Here is a 26,904-nt window from a genome sequence, read left to right on the forward strand (position 1 = left end):
ACAAAACAACGCAATACAACGCTTGTGTGGCGATTGCCGGAACCACAAACTATTACACTAACAAAGCTGAGACAACTCCGTCAATTAGTTTGCCAGTTACCGACTATTAAACAGTGGAAACATTTTGTTGGACCCCTCTGTATATATTGTGAACAGCAGCGGTACTATCACACTTTCCTAGATCTGTCGATCTACTTCCATTAAGAGTGACGTGTTGAGTTCTATCTGCAAGAAACTCTTGAATCCAATCGTGGATCTGCTCCGATACTCCGTAAGCTCGTAGTTTTTTTCTTTAAACGGCAATGCGGGACGGTGTCAAATATCTTAGAGAGATTAAGGGACTTGGCAGGAGCCTGAGCGTCGTTGTCCACTGCGCTGTGGATTGAAGTAATGATCTGGGTTGCGATTTCGTATGACGGCAGAAACACTCTCGTAGTTATCCCACCCATCCTGACTACAAATTTGTACTTTTGTCTGCTGATTCGACCTGTTGTGCTGCCACTCATGAACAGCATTCCAATAGGTGTTTACCAACAGGTAACAGCGTTGTTGTAAACCAACATACCCAACAGCGTGTCGATGTGTTTTCTTGAACTGCTCGATCACGAGATCTTTCTCCAATGGAGCACATGTGCAACATCACAGGACGACAACACAAGCGTTATCCACAAACAGCGTCAACCGCCGCTGTATTCACCGACGAAGTACAACAGGGATGCATTCCCGTACGGGGAAAAAATTTTACTTGTAAGTCGCTTGCCCATTGTCGTCGTATACGAGGGTTGTCCAAACATTAAGTTCCGATCGGCCGCGAAATGGAAATCACAGTGAAAACCAGAAACGTTTTATTTGCAAGAGTTAGGTACGTCTCTACATAGTCGCCGCTCCAACTTCGAGTTTTGTGGTAGTGTTGTATCAACTTTCCTATATCCTCGTCATAGGAAACAGCCGCCTGTGCTTTCGGCGACTTATCTGCACTGGTCTGCAGCTCGTTGTCTGTGGAAAAATTTTGTCTTCATAGCCAGCGGCTCTTGTGAGCAGAGATGAGACTCAGGAGGAGCCGAATACGGACTGTATTGTAGGTGATTAAACACTTTTTATCGAAATCGCTTCAGGAGCGTCTTCATTGCCCCTGCAGTGTGCGGCCGAGGATTGCCATGAAGAAGTAACTGCTCTACAGTTGTGTTCTGTGGGCTGCATGACACAGGCCAAGTCTCTAACCAGGCATTCATACTTGGCGGGAGACGGTATTCCCTACGCATCTTTTCGTGCCCACTGTTCACTCGAAACTGAAATGAGCGACATTAGACGATCGACGGGCATACTAGAGACACTGCCCAACACATCTGTGCAAAGCTTTATCGGATTTTCCCAGTGGTTTCCATTTCGTGACCGATCGGAACTTACTTTCTGGACAACCCTCGAAAGTACGATATTGCGGCGTGTTTCTGAACAATACAGGCTCTGCGCTATCGTATTTATATGTCGACTCTGCCCCAGCGACTTTCAAGTGAAATGTCTCCCGTGCTCGGGAACATACGTAATCGATGTAGGAACTGCAGATTGCAGGCGACAGACCTGGCCGTGGAGCGTGCTCGGGTAGCCTAATGGTAAGGAGACTGCTCAGATAAGAGTGATATCCGGGTTCGAGTCCTCGGCGGGCAGAAATTTTGACTGTCAATGTTCCCTTTTACAGATAATGGTTGCGAGGTGCCGGGGCTAGCAGTGTATTTAACACTAAATTCTTCTAGAATCTACATATGTAAATGATGCTCTAAGCCCTCCCTATTCTAACTCCGACTTTTGCTGTTGCACAAGGATTAAAAAAAATACGCGAACTGTCTCTAATCAACCCTGCCAGTGGAGTAGAAGAGAGTTTGGCACCTGCAATAATTTAATTTGATAAATAAGTTAAATAAACGAAGGTTTCATTAACATAGTGAGGAAAGATAGGGTTGCTCTACCGATTAACAGAATGAAAGTTCTGTCCAAAATAACAGTATGATTTATTAAGACTAAACACAAAATAATAAACAAAAACACATGACACATTTACAATACATCAAATTGGCTCAAATTGGATACTCAAACAAACGCTGAGAATGTGAAGTTGTCCCTAAACTAGATTGTGAGGATTATGACGAAGTGGTGTGTGGAGCCAATTCCTTGCAACTCAAATCTTAAGAGAGACACACAGCTAACCCAACATTAATTGCTGCTACTCAAGACAGAACAAAGTTAGAAAAAGACGAACAGGCGCGCTCTGCTGAGCTCTGATTATCACCTAGGAAAATCCCTATCTGCCGGTGCTGCAGACATACGTTACCAAACTGTCTTCTTAACTGCCAGAACACGATCTGGCGTACCGGAGGCGATGGCTGGTTGCTTCGACGTCCTCGACCGAAAGGCGAGAGCCGACTACCCCTGAGCACCCGTACAGGCCGAACACAGAACATTCCCGCCACCACGACAGTGGTCGTGGTTAAACGTTCCATTCAGCAACTCGAAAACCGGCGTAAAATTCCACTCCATTGTTGGAGCACTACCATTCCACCAATGGAGATTCTTGGCGCCAATTTCTGCACTGATTTTGCTACGTCACGGAGCGATGTCCTGAGCAAGCCAATCACAGTTACTATTTTGCTGAAAGCGCGGGAATTTTCCCGCCGCAACTGCTTGGGTACACAAGTCATTCCCACGCCTCGCTGGTAGCCCGCCAGAAAGTGTTTTCGCTACGTTTCTGCGAAATAACGGCACCTCTAGCCCAGCCGCTACTTCAGGCCCCTCCGGGCGTGTCTTTTGACAATGTCGGCGTCTGGAAAGCATTCTCTCGACTGCCTCACACCCGTCGGCTTAACCCTCTCGAGATCCGCAGAGCCCGCCTGTCACCGGACCACCTGGGTGACGAGAGACGCTGCGTGGGAAGTCCGCATGTGAAGGAATAGCAACTTTTCACCGCATGCGATTAAAGAGGAAAATCGTAAGATAGAAATATGAGAGGGGGCTCATGCCACCTCTCATGGTTGTATTGCAACGTACTTCTGAATAAGAAGCGGACCGCAATATCACATTTAGTATGCGTTGTTGGACACTATTCTTACAAAGTATTATCTCAATTTCCTCCAAAATATTTAAGATTAACCTTTATTTTTACGGTGTAAAATTTTTAGATTATTCTGCAGGTTAATAAAGGAATGCCCTTGCTCATGGTGGTAAGTACTAAATGCTGATTTCCAAATACTTAAACTGAGATGTTCTCGAAATCTGAAGTCGAAACCTCTTATTGTCTGGCCAGTGTAACTCATGAGACAATTGTCAAATCGGATGCAATAGACAAGCGTGGCACAGAAATTTCGGCTGGTGGAACTTTCTTTCGGTCAGTATCAGTTACTGATATTATTGGCAAAGAAAGAGGTGGGGTTTCTACACTCCTGGAAATTGAAAGAAGAACACCGTGAATTCATTGTCCCAGGAAGGGGAAACTTTATTGACACACTCCTGGGGTCAGATACATCACATGATCACACTGACAGAACCACAGGCACATAGACACAGGCAACAGAGCATGCACAATGTCGGCACTAGTACAGTGTATATCCACCTTTCGCAGCAATGCAGGCTGCTATTCTCCCATGGAGACGATCGTAGAGATGCTGGATGTAGTCCTGTGGAATGGCTTGCCATGCCATTTCCACCTGGCGCCTCAGTTGGACCAGCGTTCGTGCTGGACGTGCAGACCGCGTGAGACGACGTTTCATCCAGTCCCAAACATGCTCAATGGGGGACAGATCCGGAGATCTTGCTGGCCAGGGTAGTTGACTTACACCTTCTAGAGCACGTTGGGTGGCACGGGGTACATGCGGACGTGCATTGTCCTGTTGGAACAACAAGTTCCCTTGCCGGTCTAGGAATGGTAGAACGATGGGTTCGATGACGGTTAGGATGTACCATGCACTATTCAGTGTCCCCTCGACGATCACCAGTGTTGTACGGCCAGTGTAGGAGATCGCTCCCCACACCATGATGCCGGGTGTTGGCCCTGTGTGCCTCGGTTGTATGCAGTCCTGATTGTGGCGCTCACCTGCACGGCACCAAACACGCATACGACCATCATTGGCACCAAGGCAGAAGCGACTCTCATCGCTGAAGACGACACGTTTCCATTCGTCCCTCCATTCACGCCTGTCACGACACCACTGGAGGCGGGCTGCACGATGTTGGGGCGTGAGAGGAAGACGGCCAAACGTTGTGTGGGACCGTAGCCCAGCTTCATGGAGACGGTTGCGAATGGTCCTCGCCGATACCCCAGGAGCAACAGTGTCCCTAACTTGCTGGGAAGTGGCGGTGCGGTCCCCTACGGCACTGCATAGGATCCTACGGTCTTGGCGTGCATCCGTGCGTCGCTGCGGTCCGGTGCCAGGTCGACGGGCACGTGCACCTTCCGCCGACCACTGGCGACAACATCGATGTACTGTGGAGACCTCACGCCCCACGTGTTGAGCAATTCGGTGGTACGTCCACCCGGCCTCCCGCATGCCCACTATACGCCCTCGCTCAAAGTCCGTCAACTGCACATACGGTTCACGTCCACGCTGTCGCGGCATGCTACCAGTGTTAAAGACTGCGATGGAGCTCCGTATGACACGGCAAACTGGCTGACACTGACGGCGGCGGTGCTCAAATGCTGCGCAGCTAGCGCCATTCGACGGCCAACACCGTGGTTCCTGGTGTGTCCGCTGTGCCGTGCGTGTGATCATTGCTTGTACAGCCCTCTCGCAGTGTCCGGAGCAAGTATGGTGGGTCTGACACACCGGTGTCAATGTGTTCTTTTTTCCATTTCCAGGAGTGTATTTTCAGCACGAAGATTGGAACCTGTTTTTTCCTAGATTTCACTGAATCATAGAAACCTATGTCGTACGAGCATAGCTTCACGGTCTGCGTTCACCGAAGTTATATCTTCTGGCCTAGAGCCGTGAAAGATGGCTTTTGCTTTTATAAAATACCTTTTTGATACTTTTCACGAAATAAGCATCATAGCCATTGCTGTAAGCTATGTATTGAATGAGTCCATATTCTGGTTATGAGTCTTATTTGAACAAAGGGGATATTGTTGTTGTTGTTGTTGCTGTTGTAGTCTTCTGTTTTCATGTAGCTCTCCTCGCTATTCTATTCCGTACATGCCTTTTCGTCCCCAAGTAGCTACTGCAACCTAAATACTTCGGAATTTGCTTACTTTACTTACCTCTCAGCCTCCCTCTACGATTTTCAAGACAACGCTTCCCTACACTACTAAATTGGTGACCTCTTGATGTCTCAGGATGTATCCTGTTGACCGATCCCTTCTTCTAGTCAGCTTGTGCCACGTATTTCATTTCTCCTCACGTCTATTCAGTACCTTCTCATTCGTTACGTTATCTACCCATCTAACATTCAACACTCTTCTGTAGCATCACATTTCAAAAGCTACTATTATCTTCTTCTTTAAACTGGCTAGCGTTCATGTTTCACTTCCATACATGGCTACGCTCCATTCAAATACTTTCAGAAAAGACTTCCAAGCACTTAAATCTATACGCTATGTTAACAAGTTTCTCTTCTTTATAAACGCATTTCTTGATGTTTCAGTCTACATTCTATATCCTCTCCACTTCGACCATCATCATTTATTTTGCTGCTCAAAGAGCAAAACTCATCTACTACTTTAAGTGACTTATTTCCTAAATAATTCTCTCTGTATCACCTGATTTAATTCGACTACATTCAATTATCCTCTTTGTTGATGTTCATCTTATAACCTCCTTTCAAGACACCATCCATTCCGTTCAAGTGCTCTTCCAAGTTCTTTACTGTCTCTGACAGAATTACAATCGGCAAACGTCAAAGTATTTATTTCTTCTCCGTGGACTATAATTCCTACTCCTAATTTTACTTGTGTATCCTTTACTGTATCATCAGTATTGAGTCTGCATAACATCGGGATAGGCTAGAACCCTGTCTCACGCCCTACTCAACCACTGCTTCCTTTTCATGCTCCTCGACTATTACAACTGCTTTGTGTTTTCTGTACAAATTGTAAATAGTCTTTCGCTCCCTGTATTTTACATCTACCACGTTTAGAGTTTGAAAGAGAGTATCCCAGTCAACATAAAAGATTTCTCTAAGTGTACGTTTGCTATAAACGTAGGCTTGCCTTTCCTTAACCTATCTTCCATGAGAAGTCGTAGGATCAGTATTTCCTAGCGTGTTTCCATATTTCTCCTTAATCCAAGGTGATCTTCTCCGAGGACGGCTTCTAGCAGTTTTTCCATTCTTCTGTAAAGAAATCTTGTTAGCATTTTGCAACCTTGAGTTATAAAATTGATAGTTCGGTAATTTTCACACATGTCAACACCTGCTTTCCTTGTGTTTGGAATTATTATACTCTTCTTGAAGTCTGAGGATATTTCGCCTATCTCATACATCTTGTTCACCATATGGAAGAGTTTTGTCGCGGCTGGCTTTCCCAAGGCTATGAGTAGTTCTAACGGACGTTTGTCTACTCCTGGGGCCTTATTTCGACTTAGGTCTTTCAGTGTTCTGTCAAACTCTTCACGCTGTTTCATATCCCCATCTCATCTTCATCACGCTCTACTACTTCCGTAATACTCCCCTCAAGTACGTGTCGACACTCTGCATACTCCTTCCACCTTTCTGCTTTCCCTTTTTCGCTTAGGACTGGTTTTCCGTCTGACCTCTTGATTCTAAAATAGGTGATTCTCTTTTCTCAACAGACGCATTTAATTTTCCTACAGACGGAGACTATCTTTACCTAGTGAAATATGCTTCTAAATCCTTACATTTGTCCTCTAGACACACCAACTTAGCCATTTTGTACTCATTTTTTGGACGTTTGTACTCCCTCCCTCGTGCTTCATTTACTGTAAGTTTTTATTTTCTCCTTTCATCACTTAAATTCAATAACTCTTGCTACCCAAGGATTTCTACTACCCCTAGTCTTTTTAGGTGCTCGATCCTCTACTGCGTTCACTATTTCATCTCTCTCACCTACCCATTCTTTTTCTACTTTATTCCTTTCCCCTGGTCTTATCAATCGTTCCCTGATGCTCCCTCTGAAACTCTCTACAACCTCTCGATCTTTCAGTTTAAGAGGATGCTATCATCTTTTAACCATACAGTAGAGCTGTACGCCGTCGGGAAAAATTACGGCTGTAGTTTCCCACTGCTTTCTGCCGTTCACAGTACCAACACAGCAAGGCCGTTTTGGTTAATGATGTCACAAGGTCAGAACAGTCAATCGTCCTGACTGTTGCCCCTGCAACTACCGAAAAGGCTGCTGCCCCTCTTCAGGAACCAGACGTTTGTCTGGCCCCTCAGCAGATACCCCTCCGTTGTGGTTGCACCTACGGCGCGGCTATCTGTATCGCTGAGGACGCAAGCATTCCTCCAACTGCAAGGTCCATGGTACATGGGGAGGAGGCGGGGGGTGGAGGGGGGTGTTATACATTCTATAAACCAGCGACCTGAGTGCAACCATTTTATACATTAAAGGATGGTAAGAGGCGTTGTGAATAACAAAGTGAGTAGTAGTTCCTTTCATGTATATAAAGAATTCGAAATTAGGTTTGGTTAAAGTGATCAAGAGACCCAAGTAAGTAAGTGATTTTCGGATATAAACTGTTTAACCTATCCATGAAATTGCCAAATGCATCGTTTGTCCCAGCGTTTAATACAAGAATATCGTCCGTCTATTTACTCCACAGTGGAATTCTGTTGGTATAAGATGAAAAATCTGTCATGACATCATTTTCAACTGTAGTCATAATGATATTGGCCATCCAGTATGCCATTGGTTATACCATTGCAGTTCTTGGTAACGAATTTAAATTATTACATTTAAAAACAGTATTGAGTAGTGTGAGTACGTCATTGATCTCGTCTGTGGACCTATCCGTGTGGTTTCTTAAATTGTAAACAATGATGTCCTATACTTGATATAAAGGAATTTTGTTGTTGTTGTTGTTGTGGTTTTCAGTCCTAAGACTGGTTTGATGCAGCTCTCCATGTTAATCTATCCTGTGCCAGCTCCTTCATCTCCCAGTACCTATTGCAACCTACATCCTTCTGAATCTGCTTAGTGTATTCATCTCTTGGTCTCCCTCTACGATTTTTACCCTCCACGCTGCCCTCCAATGCTAAATTTGTGATCCCTTGATGCCTCAAAGTTACGTGATCTACCCATCTAATCTTCAGTATTCTTCTGTAGCACCACATTTCGAAAGCTTCTATTCTCTTCTTGTCCAAACTAGTTATCGTCCATGTTTCACTTCCATACATGGCTACGCTCCATTCAAATACTTTCAGAAACGACTTCCTGACACTTCAATCTATACTCGATGTTAACAAATTTGTCTTCTTCAGAAACGATTTCCTTGGCATTGCCAGTCTACATTTTATATCTTCTCTACTTCGACCATCATGTTATTTTGCTCCCCAAATAGCAAAACTCCTTTACTACTTTAAGTGTCTCATTTCCTAATCTAATTCGCTCAGCAAAACCCGAATTAATTCGACTACATTCCATTATCCTCATTTTGCTTTTGTTGATGTTCATCTTATATCCTCCTTTCAAGACACTGTCCATTCCGTTCACCTTCTCTTCCAAGTCCTTTGCTGTGTCTGACAGAATTACAAAGTCATCGGCGAACCTCAAAGTTTTTATTTCTTCTCCCTGGATTTTAATACCTACTCCAAATATTTCTTTTGTTTCCTTTACTGCTTGCCCATTATACAGATTGAATAACATCTGGGAGAGGCTACAACTCTGTCTCACTCCCTTCCTAACCACTTCTTCCCTTTCATGCCCCTCGACTCTTATAACTGCCATATGGTTTCTGTACAAATTGTAAATAGCCTTTCGCTCCCTGTATTTTACCCCTGCCACCTTTAGAATTTGAAAGAGAGTATTCCAGTCAACTTTGTCAAAAGCTTTCTCTAAGTCTACAAATGCTAGAAACGTAGGTTTGCCTTTCCTTAATCTTTCTTCTAAGATAAGTCGTAAGGTTAGTATTGCCTCACGTGTTCCAACATTTCTACGGAATCCAAACTGATCTTCCCCGAGGTCGGCTTCTACCAGTTTTTCCATTCGTCTGTAAGTAATTCGCGTTAGTATTTTGCAGCTGTGACTTATTAAACTGATAGTTCGGTAATTTTCACATCTGTCAACACCTGCTTTCTTTGGTATTGGAATTATTATATTCTTCTTGAAGTCTGACGGTTTTTCGCCTGTCTCGTACATCTTGCTCACCAGATGGTAGAGTTTTGTCAAGACTGGCTCTCCCAAGGCCATCTGTAGTTCCAATGGAATATTGTCAACTCCGGGGTTTTTCGCCTGTCTCGTACATCTTGCTCACCAGATGGTAGAGTTTTGTCAGGCTGGCTCTCCCAAGGCCGTCAGTAGTTCCAATGGAATGTTGTCTACTCCGCGGGCCTTGTTTCGACTCAGGTCTTTCAGTTCTCTGTCAAACTCTTCACGCAGTATCGTATCTCCCATTTCATCTTCATCTACATGCTCTTCCATTTCCATAATATTGTCCTCCAGTACATCGCCCTTGTATAGACCCTCTATATACTCCTTCCACCTTTCTGCATTCCCCTCTTTACTTAAAACTGGGTTTCCATCAGAGCACTTGACATTCATACAAGTGGTTCTCCTTTCTCCAAAGGTCTCTTTAATTATCCTGTAGGCTGTATCTATCTTACCCCTAGTGAGATAAGTCTCTACATCCTACATTTGTCCTCTAGCCATGCCTGCTTAGCCATCTTGCACTTTCTGTCGATCTCATTTTTGAGACGTTTGTATTCCTTTTTGCCTGCTTCATTTACTGCGTTTTTATATTTTCTCCTTTCATCAATTAAATTCAATATATCTTCTGTTACCCAAGGATTTCCACTAGCCCTCATCTTTTTACCTACTTGATCTTCAGCTGCCCTCACTACTTCATCCCTCAGAGCTACCCATTCGTCTTCTACTGTATTTTTTTCCCCCATTCCTGTCAATTGTTCCCTTATGCTGTCCCTGAAACTCTGTACAACCTCTGGTTTAGTCAGTTTATCCAGGCCCCATCTCCTTAAATTCCCACCTTTTTGCAATTTCTTCAGTTTTAATCTACAGTTCATAACCAATAGATTGTGGTCAGAGTTCACATCTGCCCCTAGAAATGTCCTACAATTTAAAACCTGATTCCTAAATCTCTGTCTTACCATCATATAATCTATCTGATACCTTTTAGTATCTACAGGATTTTTCCATGTATACAACCTTCTTTTATGATTCTTGAACCAAGTGTTAGCTATGATTAAGTTACGCTCTGTGCAAAATTCTACCAGACGGCTTCCTCTTTCATTTCGTAGCCCCAATCCATATTCACCTGCTATGTTTCCTTCTCTCCCTTTTCCTACTGTCGGATTCCAGTCACCCATGACTATTAAATTATCATCTGCTTTCACTACCTGAATAATTTCTTTTATCTCATCATACATTTCTTCAATTTCTTCGTCATCTGCGGAGCTAGTTGGCATATAAATTTGTACTACTGTAGTAGGCATGGGCTTCGTGTCTATCTTGGCCACAATAATGCGTTCACTATGCAGTTTGTAGTAGCTAACCCGCACTCCTCTTTTTTTATTCATTATTAAACCTACTCCTGCATTACCCCTACTTGATTTTGTATTTATATCCCTGTATTCACCTGACCAAAAGTCTTGTTCCTCCTGCCACCGAACTTCACTAATTCCCACTATATCTATCTTCAACCTATCCATTTCCCATTTTAAATTTTCTAACCTACCTGCCGATTAAGGGATCTGACATTCCACGCTCCGATCCGTAGAACGCCAGTTTTCTTTCTCCTGATTACAACGTTCTCTTGAGTAGTCCCCGCCCGGAGTTCCGAATGGTGGACTATTTTACCTCCGGAATATTTTACCCAAGAGGACGCCATCATCCTTTAACCATACAGTAAAGCTGCATGCCCTCGGGTAAAATTACGGCTGTAGTTTCCCCTTGCTTTCAGCCGTTCGCAGTACCACAACAGCAAGGACGATTTGAGTAGTGTTACAAGGCCAGATCACTCAATCATCCAGACTGTTGTCCCTGCAACTGCTGAAAAGGCTGCTGCCCCTCTTCAGGAACCACACGTTTGTCTGTCCTCTCAACAGATACCCCTCCGTTGTGGTTGCACCTACGGTACGGCTATCTGTATCATTGAGGCACGCAAGCCTCCCCACCAACGGCAAGGTCCATGGTTTATGGGGGGGAACGTTGTAATTCATATTTTGGATATTCAGTGACAATAATATGAGTCTCTGTTGAGATTGATAAATAGACAAGTCTCTTTTTCCATTAAATGCTATCTGTTCTGAAGATTATAGTTTTTGGGATATTAGTAATTCTGATTAAAGTATTTTTCTAGGACTTTGCGATGTCATTTCCTAACCCCCTGGCTCCGCCTCTCCCCTCCTCCTGGCCTGTGCATTAACAATTGGCCTGACAGGCGTATTATCCTCATATATTTTAATTGTGGCCCTTAGATCAGGGCTGCTGGATTCATTGGCCTGAGTCTCTTATTCTGGAATTTATTAGGAAAAGTGTAAGTAGCAACAGGGTCAGATTTCCGTTTAACGATATGATTTCCAGTGAACAACTCTTGCATTATTTCAGCATACTGCCTCTCTTGTATTAATATTTATGTTTTTCTTTTACACGCCTTTGTAATTATTGCTTGATGTTCACCAAAAATCCGATTCATAGCGTTAAGTAAAACCCTGTCAGTACTTGAAGCAAATCTGCACATATCAGCTTAGCTTCCCGTGTTTGGTTTGTAATCTCTCCAGTGCTTCTAATGACACTAGTCGCAACCTCACAAAGTTCGGCTGTAGTAAGTTTAGCCAAATCTGTAGGAGGTAAAGTATGCTAAATCAGCGTACTAATTTGCTGTTGTGTCTGCCGCGCATGAATGTTATAATATGAGCCTTTCTGCAATAATTCAATTCCTCCGCTATTGAAAACTACATCCATGAGAATGCGTACTTTGCGATAAAATTTAAAATCGTTGTTGGCAACTGCACATCCGTCGAATAATCTAAAAATTTTACTCCATGAACGTAAGGGTTGGACCCCAAATATTTTGGAAGAAATTAAGAATATTCGTTCTAAGAACCGTTTCCCACAGCAAACACTAAATGTCAAACTAATGCAGAAATCGCAGTCTTCTAGCGAATTCTGACTGTCTAAGTGGGGTTCATCATCATCATCATCATCATCATCATTTATGACTGATTATGCCTTTCAGCGTTCAGTCTGGAGCATAGCCCCCTTATAAAATTCCTCCATGACCCCCTATTCAGTACTAACATTGGTGCCTCTTCTGTTGTTAAACCTATTACTTCAAAATCATTCTTAACCGAATCCAGGTACCTTCTCCTTGGCCTGCCCCGACTCCTACCCTCTACTGCTGAAGCCATGAGTCTCTTGGGTAACCTTGCTTCTCCCATGCGTGTAACATGACCCCACCATATAAGCCTGTTCGCCCTGACTGCTACATCTATAGAGTTCATTCCCAGTTTTTCTTTGATTTCCTCATTGTGGACACCCTCCTGCCATTGTTCCCATCTACTAGTACTTGCAATCATCCTAGCTACTTTCATATCCGTAACCTCAACCTTGTTGATAAGCTAACCTGAATCCACCCAGCTTTCGCTCCCATACAACAAAGTTGGTCGAAAGATTGAACAGTGCACAGATAGCTTAGTCTTGGTACTGACTTCCTTCTTGCAGAAGAGAGTAGATCGTAGCTGAGCGCTCACTGCATTAGCTTTGCTACACCTCGCTTCCAGTTCTTTCACTATGTTGCCATCCTGTGAGAATATGCATCCCAAGTACTTGAAACCGTCCACCTGTTCTAACTTTGTTCCTCTTATTTGGCACTCAATACGTTTATATTTCTTTCCCACTCACATTACTTTCGTTTTGGAGATGCTAATCTTCATACCATAGTCCTTACATTTCTGATCTAGCTCTGAAATATTACTTTGCAAACTTTCAATCGACTCTGCCATCACAACTAAGTCATCCGCATATGCAAGACTGCTTATTTTGTGTTCACATATCTTAATCTCACCCAGCCAGTCTATTGTTTTCAACATATGATCCATAAATAATATGAACAACAGTGGGGACAGATTGCAGCCTTGTCTTACCCCTGAAACTACTCTGAACCATGAACTCAATTTACCGTCAAATCTAACTGCTGCCTGACTAAAATGGGGTTACTTACTTATTTTTATTAACATTTGCAATACTACAACACTATTTTTAAGTTTAAATTTTCGCTCCATTTTCTATGCCTTCTGCTTGCTCCTATTTATTTTTCGTTCACCGATCTTTCCCTTCTCCGCGTTATCAAATTACTGTTTCATTTCCCTGCTAACCCTCTCTTCTTGCGATCCCCTTTACATACGCTCCAACGTAGAGTAATGACGATGTTTTTGTGTTCCATTCCCTATATATATACGTAACAGTATACAGAAAAAATACCACATGGCTGGCATGAATAATCTTTGGTTTGTTTCACACATGACAGTGCGTCAGGGAAATTCTGAAATCCTAAACTGATAGATACTTGAAGATACGCGCCAACTATTCCCTGAAAGTCTTGTAATATTAGAAATCAGTATTAAGTTAGGAATCTAGAAATATGCTACAACACCCTAAATATCGCTTCCAAAGAGTGAGGTGAGGAAGGAGTAGGCAATTTCAGAGCACACTGTGAATTTCTAAGCAACCATACGTCCCGCCCTTCACACCCGAATGGAACGGGAAGCAGCCCCAATATGCGGAACAGTCGGAAATGTCCTCTGTCATGCTCTTCCCAGCAGTTCACAGAATGTAGACGCGGATGTTGATATGGGATAAACAAATTTAATGCAGAAAGTAATAACTCTGAATTCACCTTGAACTAAATATTGTCCATGACAATACGTGAATGAATTGTCCAAAAACTTAGAATACTAAACAGATATATTTCCCTTCTCATTCGAAGCACCACTGAACACGAACGAAGAGCTGTTTCCTCAGTAACAAGTTCTGCTCCTGTAACCCAATCGTTCCATTTATTAAAGTTCATTTGGCAAACCATCAACACAAGTATTTCTCGGAGACAAGCACACAGCAAGTTGTGTATACGCTGATGGTCGAAGTCAGACTTTGCAATCGTGAAAGTACTGGAAAAACACACACTAGCCGAAAAAATCTCTTAATTTGCCATTGGTTTCAATTGGCCTGTAATAACATGTCAAGTACATCTGCACGTGTGAATGACTGTGAAGAGTATGAAAGGCTGCAAGCTTTTGTGGTCGTTGTCATTGAAGGTAATATATTCTAAGTCGCTAGGCTGCGTCTTGTCTCAGTTCAATTTCTTCTTACAGAAGCACAGCAGATGTTGCGGTCTTGTTTCCGTTCCTCTTGCACTGTGACTGCGTATTTACTTCCGTGATGGAAGGAAGTCACAAATGGTATACTAGTCCTGTGAAATTATGTTGAACACTGCTTGCTTCTGGGCTGGGTGGTAGTGCGCAATGTTTTCTAAACACCTGTTTATATTTCTAGGCATACTATGTGATATGTGTTCTGTCGCTAGCTTTTCTATAGACCAGAACATCTAGAAATGGGGGACCGATCTGACTCGATACAAACTGAAGCTGATATTTCGATGAATCCATACATTTAATTAAAACTAATGTACATATAAATGTATATATGTATCTATGTTGTATATTTCCTCCTAAACCGATTGACTGAGTTCCACAAACTTGATACACATATCACTGCCTGGAAATCATCGCAGCTGCGGTGAGAACCACCTACCTACCAAATTTGTGGCCGGCCGGACTGGCCATGCGGTTCTAGGCGCTACAGTCTGGAACCGAGCGCCCGTAACGCTCGCAGGTTCGAATCCTGCCTCGGGCATGGCTGTGTGTGACGTCCTTAGGTTAGTTAGGTTTAATTAGTTCTGAGTTCTAGCCAACTGATGACCTCAGAAGTTAAGTCGCATAGTGCTCAGAGCCATTTGAATCATTTTTTTTATCAAATTTGCTATTACCTCTATTCACAACACGTGGACAGCATCCACATACGCCACTTAATGTACATACAAAAATATGTCGTTCTACGACAGGCAGTTCAGAAGATATGATCTCATATACACTGAGGGTCGTCGAGCAGATGCGTAAAACTATAGACCTATATCTCTGACATCGATCTGTTGTAGAATTTTAGAACATGTCGTTTTTGGAAACCCAGAATCTACTCAGTAGGAATCAACATGGATTCCGGAAACAGCGATCGTGTGAGACCCAACTCGCTTTATTTGTTCATGAGACCCAGAAAATATTAGATACAGGCTCCCAGGTAGATGCTATTTTCCTTATTTTCCTTGACATCCGGAAGGCGTTCGATACAGTTCCGCACTGTAGCCTGATAAACAAAGTAAGAACCTACGGAATATCAGACCAGCTGTGTGGCTGGATTGAAGAGTTTTTAGCAAACAGAACACAGCATGTTGTTATCAATGGAGAGACGTCTACAGACATTAAAGTAACCTCTGGCGTGCCAGAGGGGAGTGTTATGGGACCATTACTTTTCACAATATATATAAATGACCTAGTAGATAGTGTCGGAAGTTCCATGCGGCTTTTCGCGGATGATGCTGTAGTATACAGAGAAGTTGCAGCATTAGAAAATTGTAGCGAAATGCAGGAAGATCTGCAGCGGATAGGTAATTGGTGCAGGTAGTGGCAAGTGACCCTTAACATAGACAAATGTAATGTATTGCGAATACATAGAAAGAAGGATCCTTTATTTATGATTACATGATAGCGGAACAAACACTGGTAGCAGTTACTTCTGTAAAATATCTGGGAGTATGCGTGCGGAACGATTTGAAGTGAAATGATCATATAAAATTAATTGTTGGTAAGGCGGGTACCAGGTTGAGATTCATTGGGAGAGTCCATAGAAAATGTAGTCCACCCACAAAGGAGGTGGCTTACAAAACACTCGTTCGACCTATACTTGAGTATTTCTCATCAGTGTGGGATCCGTAGCAGATAGGGTTGACGGAAGAGATAGAGAAGATCCAAAGAAGAGCGGCGCGTTTCGTCACAGGGTTATTTGGTAACCGTGATAGCGTTACGGAGATGTTTAGCAAACTCAAGTGGCAGACTCTGCAACAGAGGCGCTCTGCATCGCGGTGTAGCTTGCTCGCCAGGTTTCGAGATTCGAGAGGGTGCGTTTCTGGATGAGATATCGAATATATTACTTCCCCCTACTTATACCTCCCGAGGAGATCACGAATGTAAAATTAGAGAGATTCGAGCGCGCACGGAGGCTTTCAGACAGTCGTTCTTCCCGCGAACCATACGCGACTGGAACAGAAAAGGGAGGTAATGACAGTGGCAAGGTAAAGTGCCCTCCGGCACACACCGTTGGGTGGCTTACGGAGTATAAATGTAGATGTAGATGTAGAGATGCGTGAAAAACTGACGCATAATCCATGACGTTTTAATTTATTACACGTTTACTATTACCTCAATTCACAACATATTTCACAGGCAGTAGGCACATATAACACTGGATGTAACTACATTGTCATTGTACAGAACATATTCCAGGAAGTACGACGGCATTAACATTAAGCTGAGCGAAATTCCCTAGTGCTACATGTGAAATATGTGTACAAGTATCGGAGAACAATGTTACATACATATGCAATATATTTGACATGTGAATACATGGGCAAAACCAATAGTTAAGATCTGAAAATAAATGTTATGCGGGTAAGAACCACTACCGTCCTACTGGGGTGAGCTTGATAACGTGGAGAGAGAAGTGGGAGTGAGAGATGGGTAGGCAGCGAGGGTGAACGAGGAGATGAACACAGATAGGGGGAGGAAGCGGAGGAGAGGAACAGGGTGGGAGCGAGGAGGAGATGGACAGAGAGAGAGAGGGGGGAGGAAGCGATGGACAAGAGGGGGGCACAATATGAGATGGACAGAGAGAGAAGGAAGGAAGAGATGGACTAATAGAAGACTGAAATAAATACATACCCGGGCAACCTGGATACTCGACTAGTCTCATATAAAACCTGCAGAAACTACGCAGCTCTTTACTTCTGTGTGGCCATACAACGAATCTGACGCCTATACAGCAAAGCCAACAAGGTTTTAGTGACGTTAATACCCTTTGTTCGAAATGTTCCATAAAAATATCAGCTGTTACTGTTAACAAAAATGAACCCACAGCAACACCATTAGACCGGTCATTTACCTCTCCTTTGTACTTCAACCACCTCGATCACAGATGTAATTCTATCAGGTCATACAAATCTGGAGCAACATACAGTCCTATGCTCTCCGTAGTATCTGCTATTTTATGTTAGTAAGTAAATACTCACGTCGAAATTACTGGTATGTCACTCGTGGTTATCTTCACCGTGTATGAAGTTCTAAAATGTGTTTTGAATCTTTCACAAAAGTATTTGTTTTTCCAGCTAGATGTCTCACTTTCCCCGGTAAATCACGTGCTAAGAAAATTAAGTGTACTGGGTAGAGGGAATATTTTACATTGTTATGGAAACGCGTGTAAGTAAAGGAAAGACAGGCCCTGTACTCCTCTCGAATACAGCGCAGATGGTGCTGCTCTCTGTAGCTGAACGTCCGTGTTTTGTCCACAGAGAGGCTCGCGTCTCCTCCCACGCAGTGGCCAGTGCGTCAAGACGCGGCCGTAGACGGCGCCCCGGCGGGCAGCGCGGCCGCCGTAGACCGCAGGGGGGTGGGGGTGGGCCTCTCCCCGCCCGCCCCGGCTCCCGCCCCCGCGACTACTGCCGCCCCCGGGCTCTCACGCGCCTCGCAAGGTACGCCACTCTCAGTCCACTTGTGCCCTCTTTCCCACCGAGGTTTTGTCACTATCACTGTCCACTGTATTTGCATGCCACAGGTAAACGAATTATTCATGTTCGTATAATCCATATTTTTACGATTGTTAATGTCCCAGATATGAACCTACCATACGTATTTTCCTTGTACTTTCCATCTTCTAGATAGGACAGTTCTTTGGAGTAATGACCCACGATAGAATAAGGGACTTCAACTATTAAGCAAGCTCGTTGTGAGGCGTAATTCCAATCGGGGATATTGTGGAACGTTTTTCTATTCCTGTCGTCTGCCTTATGACCGGGGGAAATCTCTCAGAATAGCGTTGACAAAACTGGGTGATGGGAACTACAAGGGCTACTCGGAAAGTAATCCGATCGGTCGGGGAATGGAAACCACAATGAAAATCATAAATGCTTTGTTTCCTACAGTTTCCGGCTACTTCTCCACATAGTCGCCACTGCGACTTGGACATTTGTTGTACAGTTGTACTAAACTTCCAATAACCTCTTCATAGAAAACAGGCTCCTCTGCTTTCCGCCACGTCTCTACGCTGGTTTGCAGTTCGACGCCTGTGCCAAAACTTTGTCTTCATAGCCAGCGTTTCATTTGATCTGAAATGAACATCGGAGGGAGCCAAGTCTGGGCTGTATGATAACCACTCCCGATCAAAAACGCTGCGGGGGCGTCCTCATTGCGCCTGGAGTGTATGGCCAAGAGAAGAAGGAAATGCATGACGGCACGTTATGTGGGCTTGCACGAAATCAGGCGAAACCTCACAGCAGGCACGCATATTTTGTGGGAGACGCTCTGTCCTAGGCATCTTTGCAAGCTCACTGTGTGTTCGCCGGCCGAAGTGGCCGTGCGGTTAAAGGCGCTGCAGTCTGGAACCGCAAGACCGCTACGGTCGCAGGTTCGAATCCTGCCTCGGGCATGGATGTTTGTGATGTCCTTAGGTTCGTTAGGTTTAACTAGTTCTAAGTTCTAGGGGACTAATGACCTCAGCAGTTGAGTCCCATAGTGCTCAGAGCCATTTTTTTTCACTGTGTGTTCAGAGCTGAAAAGAGCGATGTAACGCCATCGACAGGCATGCTGGAGACACTGCCTAGCTCATCTACGCAAATTTTCATCACATTGTAACTGCTGTTCCCATTACGCAACCTATCGGAACTTACTTTCCGTCTAGCTCTTGTATTTTTAACATTATAAATGATAATATGTAGTACCGTATGCTACCGTCGTCAGGCCTAGAGGTGTAGTGGCAAAACGCTTGCCTGGAAATCAAACAGTAGCTGAATCACATTGTAGCCGGAGCGGGGAAATTTTTACTGTGCCTTTGATCTAACCTTCATCTCTCGGCGATGTGGAGAGTGGGGAACCGTCAGGAATGACAAGTGGTTCCACGTGAATTCTACGTTAAACTGTAGATTTCCTTTTTACTGTAGGAAATCTGAGATAGATTGGATAAACGTATGTCACCAAAGTGGCGGGCAAGAGAAAGACTTGCACTCGGTCATTGAGCTACACGAAATCACAGGCAGTTGTTATAAATACTCATTAATATGTGACCAGTTTCATTCAAAGACCATTTTCCAAATTTGTAGTAGAAACGTCATGAATAGAGAGAGTGCCTGTTTATATTGAAATCTAACTTTTGCTGTTAACATATGCTGTAACCATGAGGTTCTCTCATTTTTCCTTCGTTTCCACTATGTGAGATTTTTGTTAGAGGATATTTGAGGTTTATTGAGTCGCCTCGTAAAGTGGGCTGGAAAACTGGTGTTTCTTATCTCTTACATCCAGGGGGTAGTCTGGTAAAGAAAGAACCCTGGTATCTCTGCTTGAGTGTGTGCATGTGAGAAATGGTTGACAAATAAACATTGCCATGGAATTTTTGGAACAATTTCAACCGAACCTCGGGCGTATATAAATTACTGGTATCTAGGTAAATATGTTATTTGTCTAAGACTCTTCTAGCTCAGGTAGAGGTACAGGTGGTGAAAAGAACGTGTAACCTTTAAGCAAGACAATGCAATAAGTGGAGAAATTTGAAATTAACATTGTATATTTATGGTTTATTGGCATGTTTTGGAGATGAGAGGAAATGGTGAGATATGAAGCCCAGCTCTGGAGTGCCTGACAGAATTGGTACCAAATTTAGTACAGGTATGAGATTGTTTTTTTTTTTTTCAGTCTACTGACTGGTTTGGTGCGGCCCGCCACGATTTCCTTTCCTGTGCTAACCTCTTCAGCTCAGAGTAGCACTTGCAACCTACGTCCTCAATTATTTGCTTGACGTATTCCAATCTCTGTCTTCCTCTACAGTTTTTGCCCTCTACAGCTCCCTCTAGTACCATGGAAGTCATTCCCTCATGTCTTGCAGATGTCCTACCATCCTGTCCCTTCTCCTTATCAGTGTTTTCCACATATTCCTTTCCTCTCCGATTCTGCATAGAACCTCCTCATTCCTTACCTTATCAGTCCACCTAATTTTCAACATTCGTCTATAGCACCACATCTCAAATGCTTCGATTCTCTTCTGTTCCGGTTTTCCCACAGTCCATGTTTCACTACCATACAATGCTGTATTCCAGACGCACATCCTCAGAAATTTCTTCCTCAAATTAAGGCCGGTATTTGATATTAGTAAACTTCTCTTGGCCAGAAATGCCTTTTTTGCCATAGCGAGTCTGCTTTTGATATCCTCCTTGCTCCGTCCGTCATTGGTTATTTTACTGCCTAGGTAGCAGAATTCCTTAACCTCACTGATTTCGTGACCATCAATCCTGATGTTAAGTTTCTCGCTATTCTCATTTCTACTACTTCTCATTACCTTCGTCTTTCTCCAATTTACTCTCAAACCATACTGTGTACTCATTAGACTGTTCATTCCGTTCAGCAGATCATTTAATTCTTCTTCACTTTCACTCAGGATAGCAATGTCATTAGCGAATCGTATCATTGATATCCTTTCACCTTTTATTTTAATTCCACTTCTGAACCTTTCTTTTATTTCCATCATTGCTTCCTCGATGTACAAATTGAAGAGTAGGGGCGAAAGGCTACAGCCTTGTCTTACACCCTTCTTAATACGAGCACCTCGTTCTTGATCGTCCACTTTTATTATTCCCTCTTGGTTGTTGTACATATTGTATATGACCCGTCTCTCCCTACAGCTTACACCTACTTTTTTCAGAATCTCGAACAGCTTGCACCATTTTATATTGTCGAACGCTTTTTCCAGGTCGACAGATCCTATGAAAGTGTCTTGATTTTTCTTTAGCCTTGCTTCCATTATTAGCCGTAACGTCAGAATTGCCTCTCTCGTCCCTTTACTTTTCCTAAAGCCAAACTGATCGTCACGTAGCGCATTCTCAATTTTCTTTTCCATTCTTCTGTAAATTATTCTTGTAAGCAGCTTCGATGCATGAGCTGTTAAGCTGATTGTGCGATAATTCTCGCACTTGTCAGCTCTTGCCGTCTTCGGAATTGTGTGGATGATGCTTTTCCGAAAGTCAGATGGTATGTCGCCAGACTCATATTCTACACACCAACGTGAATAGTCGTTTTGTTGCCACTTCCCCCAATGATTTTAGAAATTCTGATGGAATGTTATCAATCCCTTCTGCCTTATTTGACCGTAAGTCCTCCAAAGCTCTTTTAAATTCCGATTCTAATACTGGATCCTCTATCTCTTCTAAATCGACTCCTGTTTCTTCTTCTATCACATCAGACAAATCTTCACCCTCATAGAGTCTTTCAATGTATTCTTTCCACCTATTTGCTCTCTCCTCTGCATTTAACAGTGGAATTCCCGTTGCACTCTTAATGCTACCACCGTTGCTTTTAATGTCACCAAAGGTTGTTTTGACTTTCCTGTATGCTGAGTCTTACCTTCCGACCATCATATCTTTTTCGATGTCTTCACATTTTTCCTGCAGCCATTTCGTCTTATCTTCCCTGCACTTCCTATTTATTTCATTCCTCAGCGACTTGTATTTCTGTATTCCTGATTTTCCCGGAACATGTTTGTACTTCCTCCCTTCATCAATCAACTGAAGTATTTCTTCTGTTACCCATGGTTTCTTCGCAGCTACCTTCTATGTACCTATGTTTTCCTTCCCAACTTCTGTGATGGCCCTTTTTAGAGATGTCCATTCCTCTTCAACTGTACTGCCTACTGCGCTATTCCTTATTGCTGTATCTATAGCGTTAGAGAACTTCAAACGTATCTCGTGATTCCTTAGTACTTCCGTATCCCACTTCTTTGCGTATTGATTCTTCCTGACTAATGTCTTGAACTTCAGCCTACTCTTCATCACTACTATATTGTGATCTGAGTCTATATCTGCTCCTGGGTACGCCTTACAATCCAGTATCTGATTTCGGAATCTCTGTCTGACCATGATGTAATCTAATTGAAATCTTCCGTATCTCCCGACCTTTTCCAAGTATACCTCCTCGTCTTGTGATTCTTGAACAGGGTATTCGCTATTACTAGCTGAAACTTGTTACAGAACTCAATTAGTCTTTCTCCTCTTTCATTCCTTGTCCCAAGGCCATATTCTCCTGTAACCTTTACTTCTACTCCTTCCCCTACAACTGCATTCCAGTCGCCTATGAGTATTAGATTTTCGTCCCCCTTTACATACTGCATTACCCTTTCAATATCCTCATACACTTTCTCTATCTGTTCATCTTCAGCTTGCGACGTTGTCGGTGTTGGTCTGCTGTCGATTCTGATTAGAACAACCCGGTCACTGAACTGTTCACAGTAACACACCCTCTGCCCTACCTTCCTATTCATAAAGAATCCTACACCTGTTATACCATTTTCTGCTGCTGTTGATATTACCCGATACTCATCTGACCAGAAATCCCTGTCTTCCTTCCACTTCACTTCACTGACCCCTACTGTATCTAGATTGAGCCTTTGCATTTCCCTTTTGAGATTTTCTAGTTTCCCTACCACCTTCAAGCTTCTGACATTCCACGCCCCGACTCGTAGAACGTTATCCTTTCGTGGATTATTCAATCTTTTTCTCATGGTAACCTCCCCCTTGGCAGTCCCCTCCCGGAGATCCGAATGGAGGACTATGCCGGAATCTTTTGCCAATGGAGAGATCATCATGACACTTCTTCCAATACAGGCCACATGTCCTGTGGATACACGTTACGTGCCTTTAATGCAGTGGTTTCCATTGCCTTCTGCATCCTCATGCCGTTGATCATTGCTGATTCTTCCGCCTTTAGGGGCAATTTCCCACCCCTAGGACAAGAGAGTGCCCTGAACCTCTATCCACTCCTCCGCCCTCTTTGACAAGGCCGTTGGCAGAATGAGGCTGACTTCTTATGCCGGAAGTCTTCGGCCGCCAATGCTGATTATGTATCAAAATTTAGGCGGTGGCGGGGACCGAACCCGGGACCGAAGACGTTTTGATTATGAATGAAAGACGCTACCTCTAGATCACTAGCAGTTAGTATATCGAAAAGCACTATTTTCGTTAAGGGTCAGTGTAGCTTTTAAAAGGGTATCGAATATTTTTGTACATACTGTGCAGTCAACTTCTGGATTAAATTATTTTCACAATTTGTAACAGATTTCATCATTCGTATACTTAAATTTTGCTATTGAAAACATAACGGAAAAAACTCAGCAACAACAAATTATTAATTTAGAGCAGTCAAATTTCTGGAATTCATTGCTCTAGGTAACATTCTTTTGCGATTAACATAGTGAAATCATAGGTTAATGTAAGCGCGAGAAAAGCCATTGCAGTTGTGCAAATCTGGTCAATTAAAAACCCCAACACTAGAATGTTCAATGCAATCATGAATATGGCGATGCATTATGTTGTACAGGTGCCGTACGTCAGTTCGTGGGCTGCAGTTCCAAGCCCGTTGCACTTGTTCGATCAACACAGGAACGGTTAATACTGTTTGTGGATGAGCCTGCAGCTGTCGTCCGATGGTGTCCCATATGTGCTCAACTGGAGCCAGGTCTGGAGATAGAGTAGATGTAGACACTCTGTTTACATCTACGTGGTTACTCTCCTATTGCTGATAAAGTGCCTGGCAGAGGGTTCAATGAACCACCTTCAAGCTGTCTCTCTACCTTTCCACTCTCGAACGGCGCGCGGGAAAAACGAGCACTTAAATTTTTCTGTGCGAGCTCTATTTTCTCTTATTTTATCGTAATGATCATTTCTACCTATGTAGGTGGGTGGCAACAGAATGTTTTCGCAATCTGAGGAGAGGACTGGTGATTGAAAATTCATGAAAGATCCCATCGCAACGAAAACCTCCTTTGTTCTAATGATAGCAACTCCAATTCACGTATCATGTCTGTGGCACTATCTCCCCTATTTCGCGATTGTACGAAACGAGCTGCCCTTCTTTGTACTTTCTCGACGGCATGCGTCAGTCACACCTGATGCGGATCCCACAACGCACAGCAATACTCCAGAATAGAGCGCACAAGCGTGGTGTAAGCAGTCTCTTTAGTAGACCTGTTGCACCTTCTAAGTGTTCTGCCAATGAATCGCAGTCTTTGGTTTGCTCAACCCACAGCATTATCCATGTGATCGCTCCAGTTCAGGTTATTTGTAATTGTAATTTCTAATTATTTAGTTGAATTTACAGCCATCATATTTCTGTGACTTGCCACGTAATCGAACTTTTGCGCATTCCTTTTACTTCTCACGTGAATAACTTCACACTTTTGTTTATTCAAGGTCAATTGTCACTTTTCGCACCATGCACATATGTTATTTAAATCATGTTGCAATTCGTTTTGGTCATCTGATGACTTTACAAGACGGTAAATGACAACATCATCTGCAAACAATCTAAGAGGAGTACTCAGATTGTCTCCTATGTCGTTAATATATATTAGGAACAATCAAGGGGTTGGGTTGTGTTGGTTTGGGGAAGGAGACCAGACAGCGTGGTCATCGGTCTCATCGGATTAGGGAAGGATGGGGAAGGAAGTCGGCCGTACCCTTTTCAAAGAAACCATCCCGGCATTTGCCTGGAGAGATTTAGGGAAATCACGGAAAACCTAAATCAGGATGGCCGGACGCGGGATTGAACCGTCGTCGTCTCGAATGCGAGTCCAGTGTCTAACCACTGCGCCACCTCGCTCGGTGAACAATGAAGGCATATAACACGTACTTGGGGAACGCGCGGATATTACATCTGTTTTGCTCGGTGACTTCCCATCTATTACTACGAACTGTGACCTATCTGACAGGATATCACGAATCTAGTCGGACAACTGAGGCTATATTCCAAGGCATGCAGTTTGGTTAGAAGAAGCTTGTGATAAACGGTGTCGAAAGCGTTCTGGAAGGTACCAACTTGACATGCCCTGTCGATAGCACTCATTACTTCACGAGTATAAATAGCTAGTTGCGTTTCGCAACAACGATATCCTCTGAGTCCCTGCTGACTATGCATCAATAAGTCGTTTTCCTCCAAGTGCTTCATAATGTTCGACTACAATATATGTTCGAAAACCCCACTGAAAACTGAGGTTAGTGGTATAGGCCTGTAATTCAACCGTTTACTCCCACTTCCCTTCTTGGGTATTGGTGTGACTTGAGCAGTTTTCTAGTCTGTAGGTATGGATCTTTCTGTCAGGGAATGGTTGTACATAATTGCTAAATATAGAGCTATTGCATCAGCATACTCGCCGAGGAACCTAAATGGTATACAATATGGACCTGAGATGTTGCCTTTATTAGGTGATTTGAGCTGCTTTTCTACACCGATTATCTACTTCTATGTTTCTCATCTTGGCGGTTGTTCTTGAGCAGCAGTATTTTGGCGAGCGTTTTCCTACTGGAAAACACCTCCTGGAATGCTGTTCACAATGGCGGCACAGCAGGTGTAAGTGATGTACTGCATTTGTACACTCTGAACAGATTTCATTGCGTTTCTTGTCTAATGTAAGACTGGGATAAATAAGAACTCAACATCTCTTAATATAGTAGTTACAATGAAAGGTGAAATGTCCATGGCCTTTCGATTTGAGTCCTACGAAGATGAAATTTTTCTAAGATCCTTTGATCAGACTTCGGGCATATCGAAATCCTATACTTATAATATCTCGAAATACTCTGTCTGAGGCCTATTAAATACTGAGATATTACGAGAAATGATTGCTGCTATCAAGCGCGATTCCTCTTTCCCCTTTGATTATGCAGCACTGTGGAGAAGAAATGTAAGCTCTGTGATTTATGCCTCGAGACTGACGAGAAAGGAAACGAGGGTAGGGAGAGTAGTTAATCGCGAGCGTCGCTGGCGCAAGGGCGGGGCCCCGCTAGCGCCACCTCTTCACTCGTTTAGCTTCCAGGTCGCTCTGACCCAGTAAACTCAGTAGGACGAAGAATTATCGCTGACCCTCGGAGGCACTGAAGGAACAATAGCACTCGGAAGCAATTTGTTTGAAAAGAGAATTACTGCTCCACGAGACTCCCGTTTGAATCCGGTAATATAAATTAAGCTCTTATTCCGGGTAGAGCTGTTTGAAAGGTCACTTGAGACGACACTACCTTCTTATAGAATTCGGAATGCAGAATTTGCACTTCTGAAGAGGGCTTACCAGGTACCCGTCTCAACTTGCCAATTCCGGATCAATCTTTGAATAGCACAAGTGTTTGTTTCTAGTGAGGTTTTTTTACTACACTGAATCCATTCCATACAGTATAACAACCTTCTGATACGTAGTAAGAATGCACTAAGGATCCGCCCTATCACCGCTCCTATCTTTCTATTCACTATCACGGCTCAGTCACCTACAAGAACATCTTCTTTCGACCATAATTTGCTGCATAACGCCAAGAGATGACTTTTTTCTTTTTTTTAGCTCCTTTTATTGATATTAACTATATACGCTAATGATTACTCAGCAAA

The 26,904-nt window shown here is 43.3% G+C and overlaps 1 protein-coding gene across 1 annotated transcript in view; it reads left to right on the forward strand.

The window, feature by feature from the left end:
* LOC126234528 (lachesin-like) overlaps window positions 1–26,904 on the forward strand; it is a 344,777-nt gene that overhangs the window by 290,431 nt on the left and 27,442 nt on the right. Inside the window, exon 7 of the mRNA XM_049943226.1 lies at window positions 17,790–17,969. Within this exon, the coding sequence (XP_049799183.1) occupies window positions 17,790–17,969 (180 nt within the window). The remainder of the gene's footprint in view (window positions 1–17,789; window positions 17,970–26,904) is intronic.

This window comes from Schistocerca nitens, chromosome 1 (genome assembly GCF_023898315.1).
Source record: "Schistocerca nitens isolate TAMUIC-IGC-003100 chromosome 1, iqSchNite1.1, whole genome shotgun sequence".
Lineage (NCBI taxonomy): Eukaryota > Metazoa > Arthropoda > Insecta > Orthoptera > Acrididae > Schistocerca > Schistocerca nitens.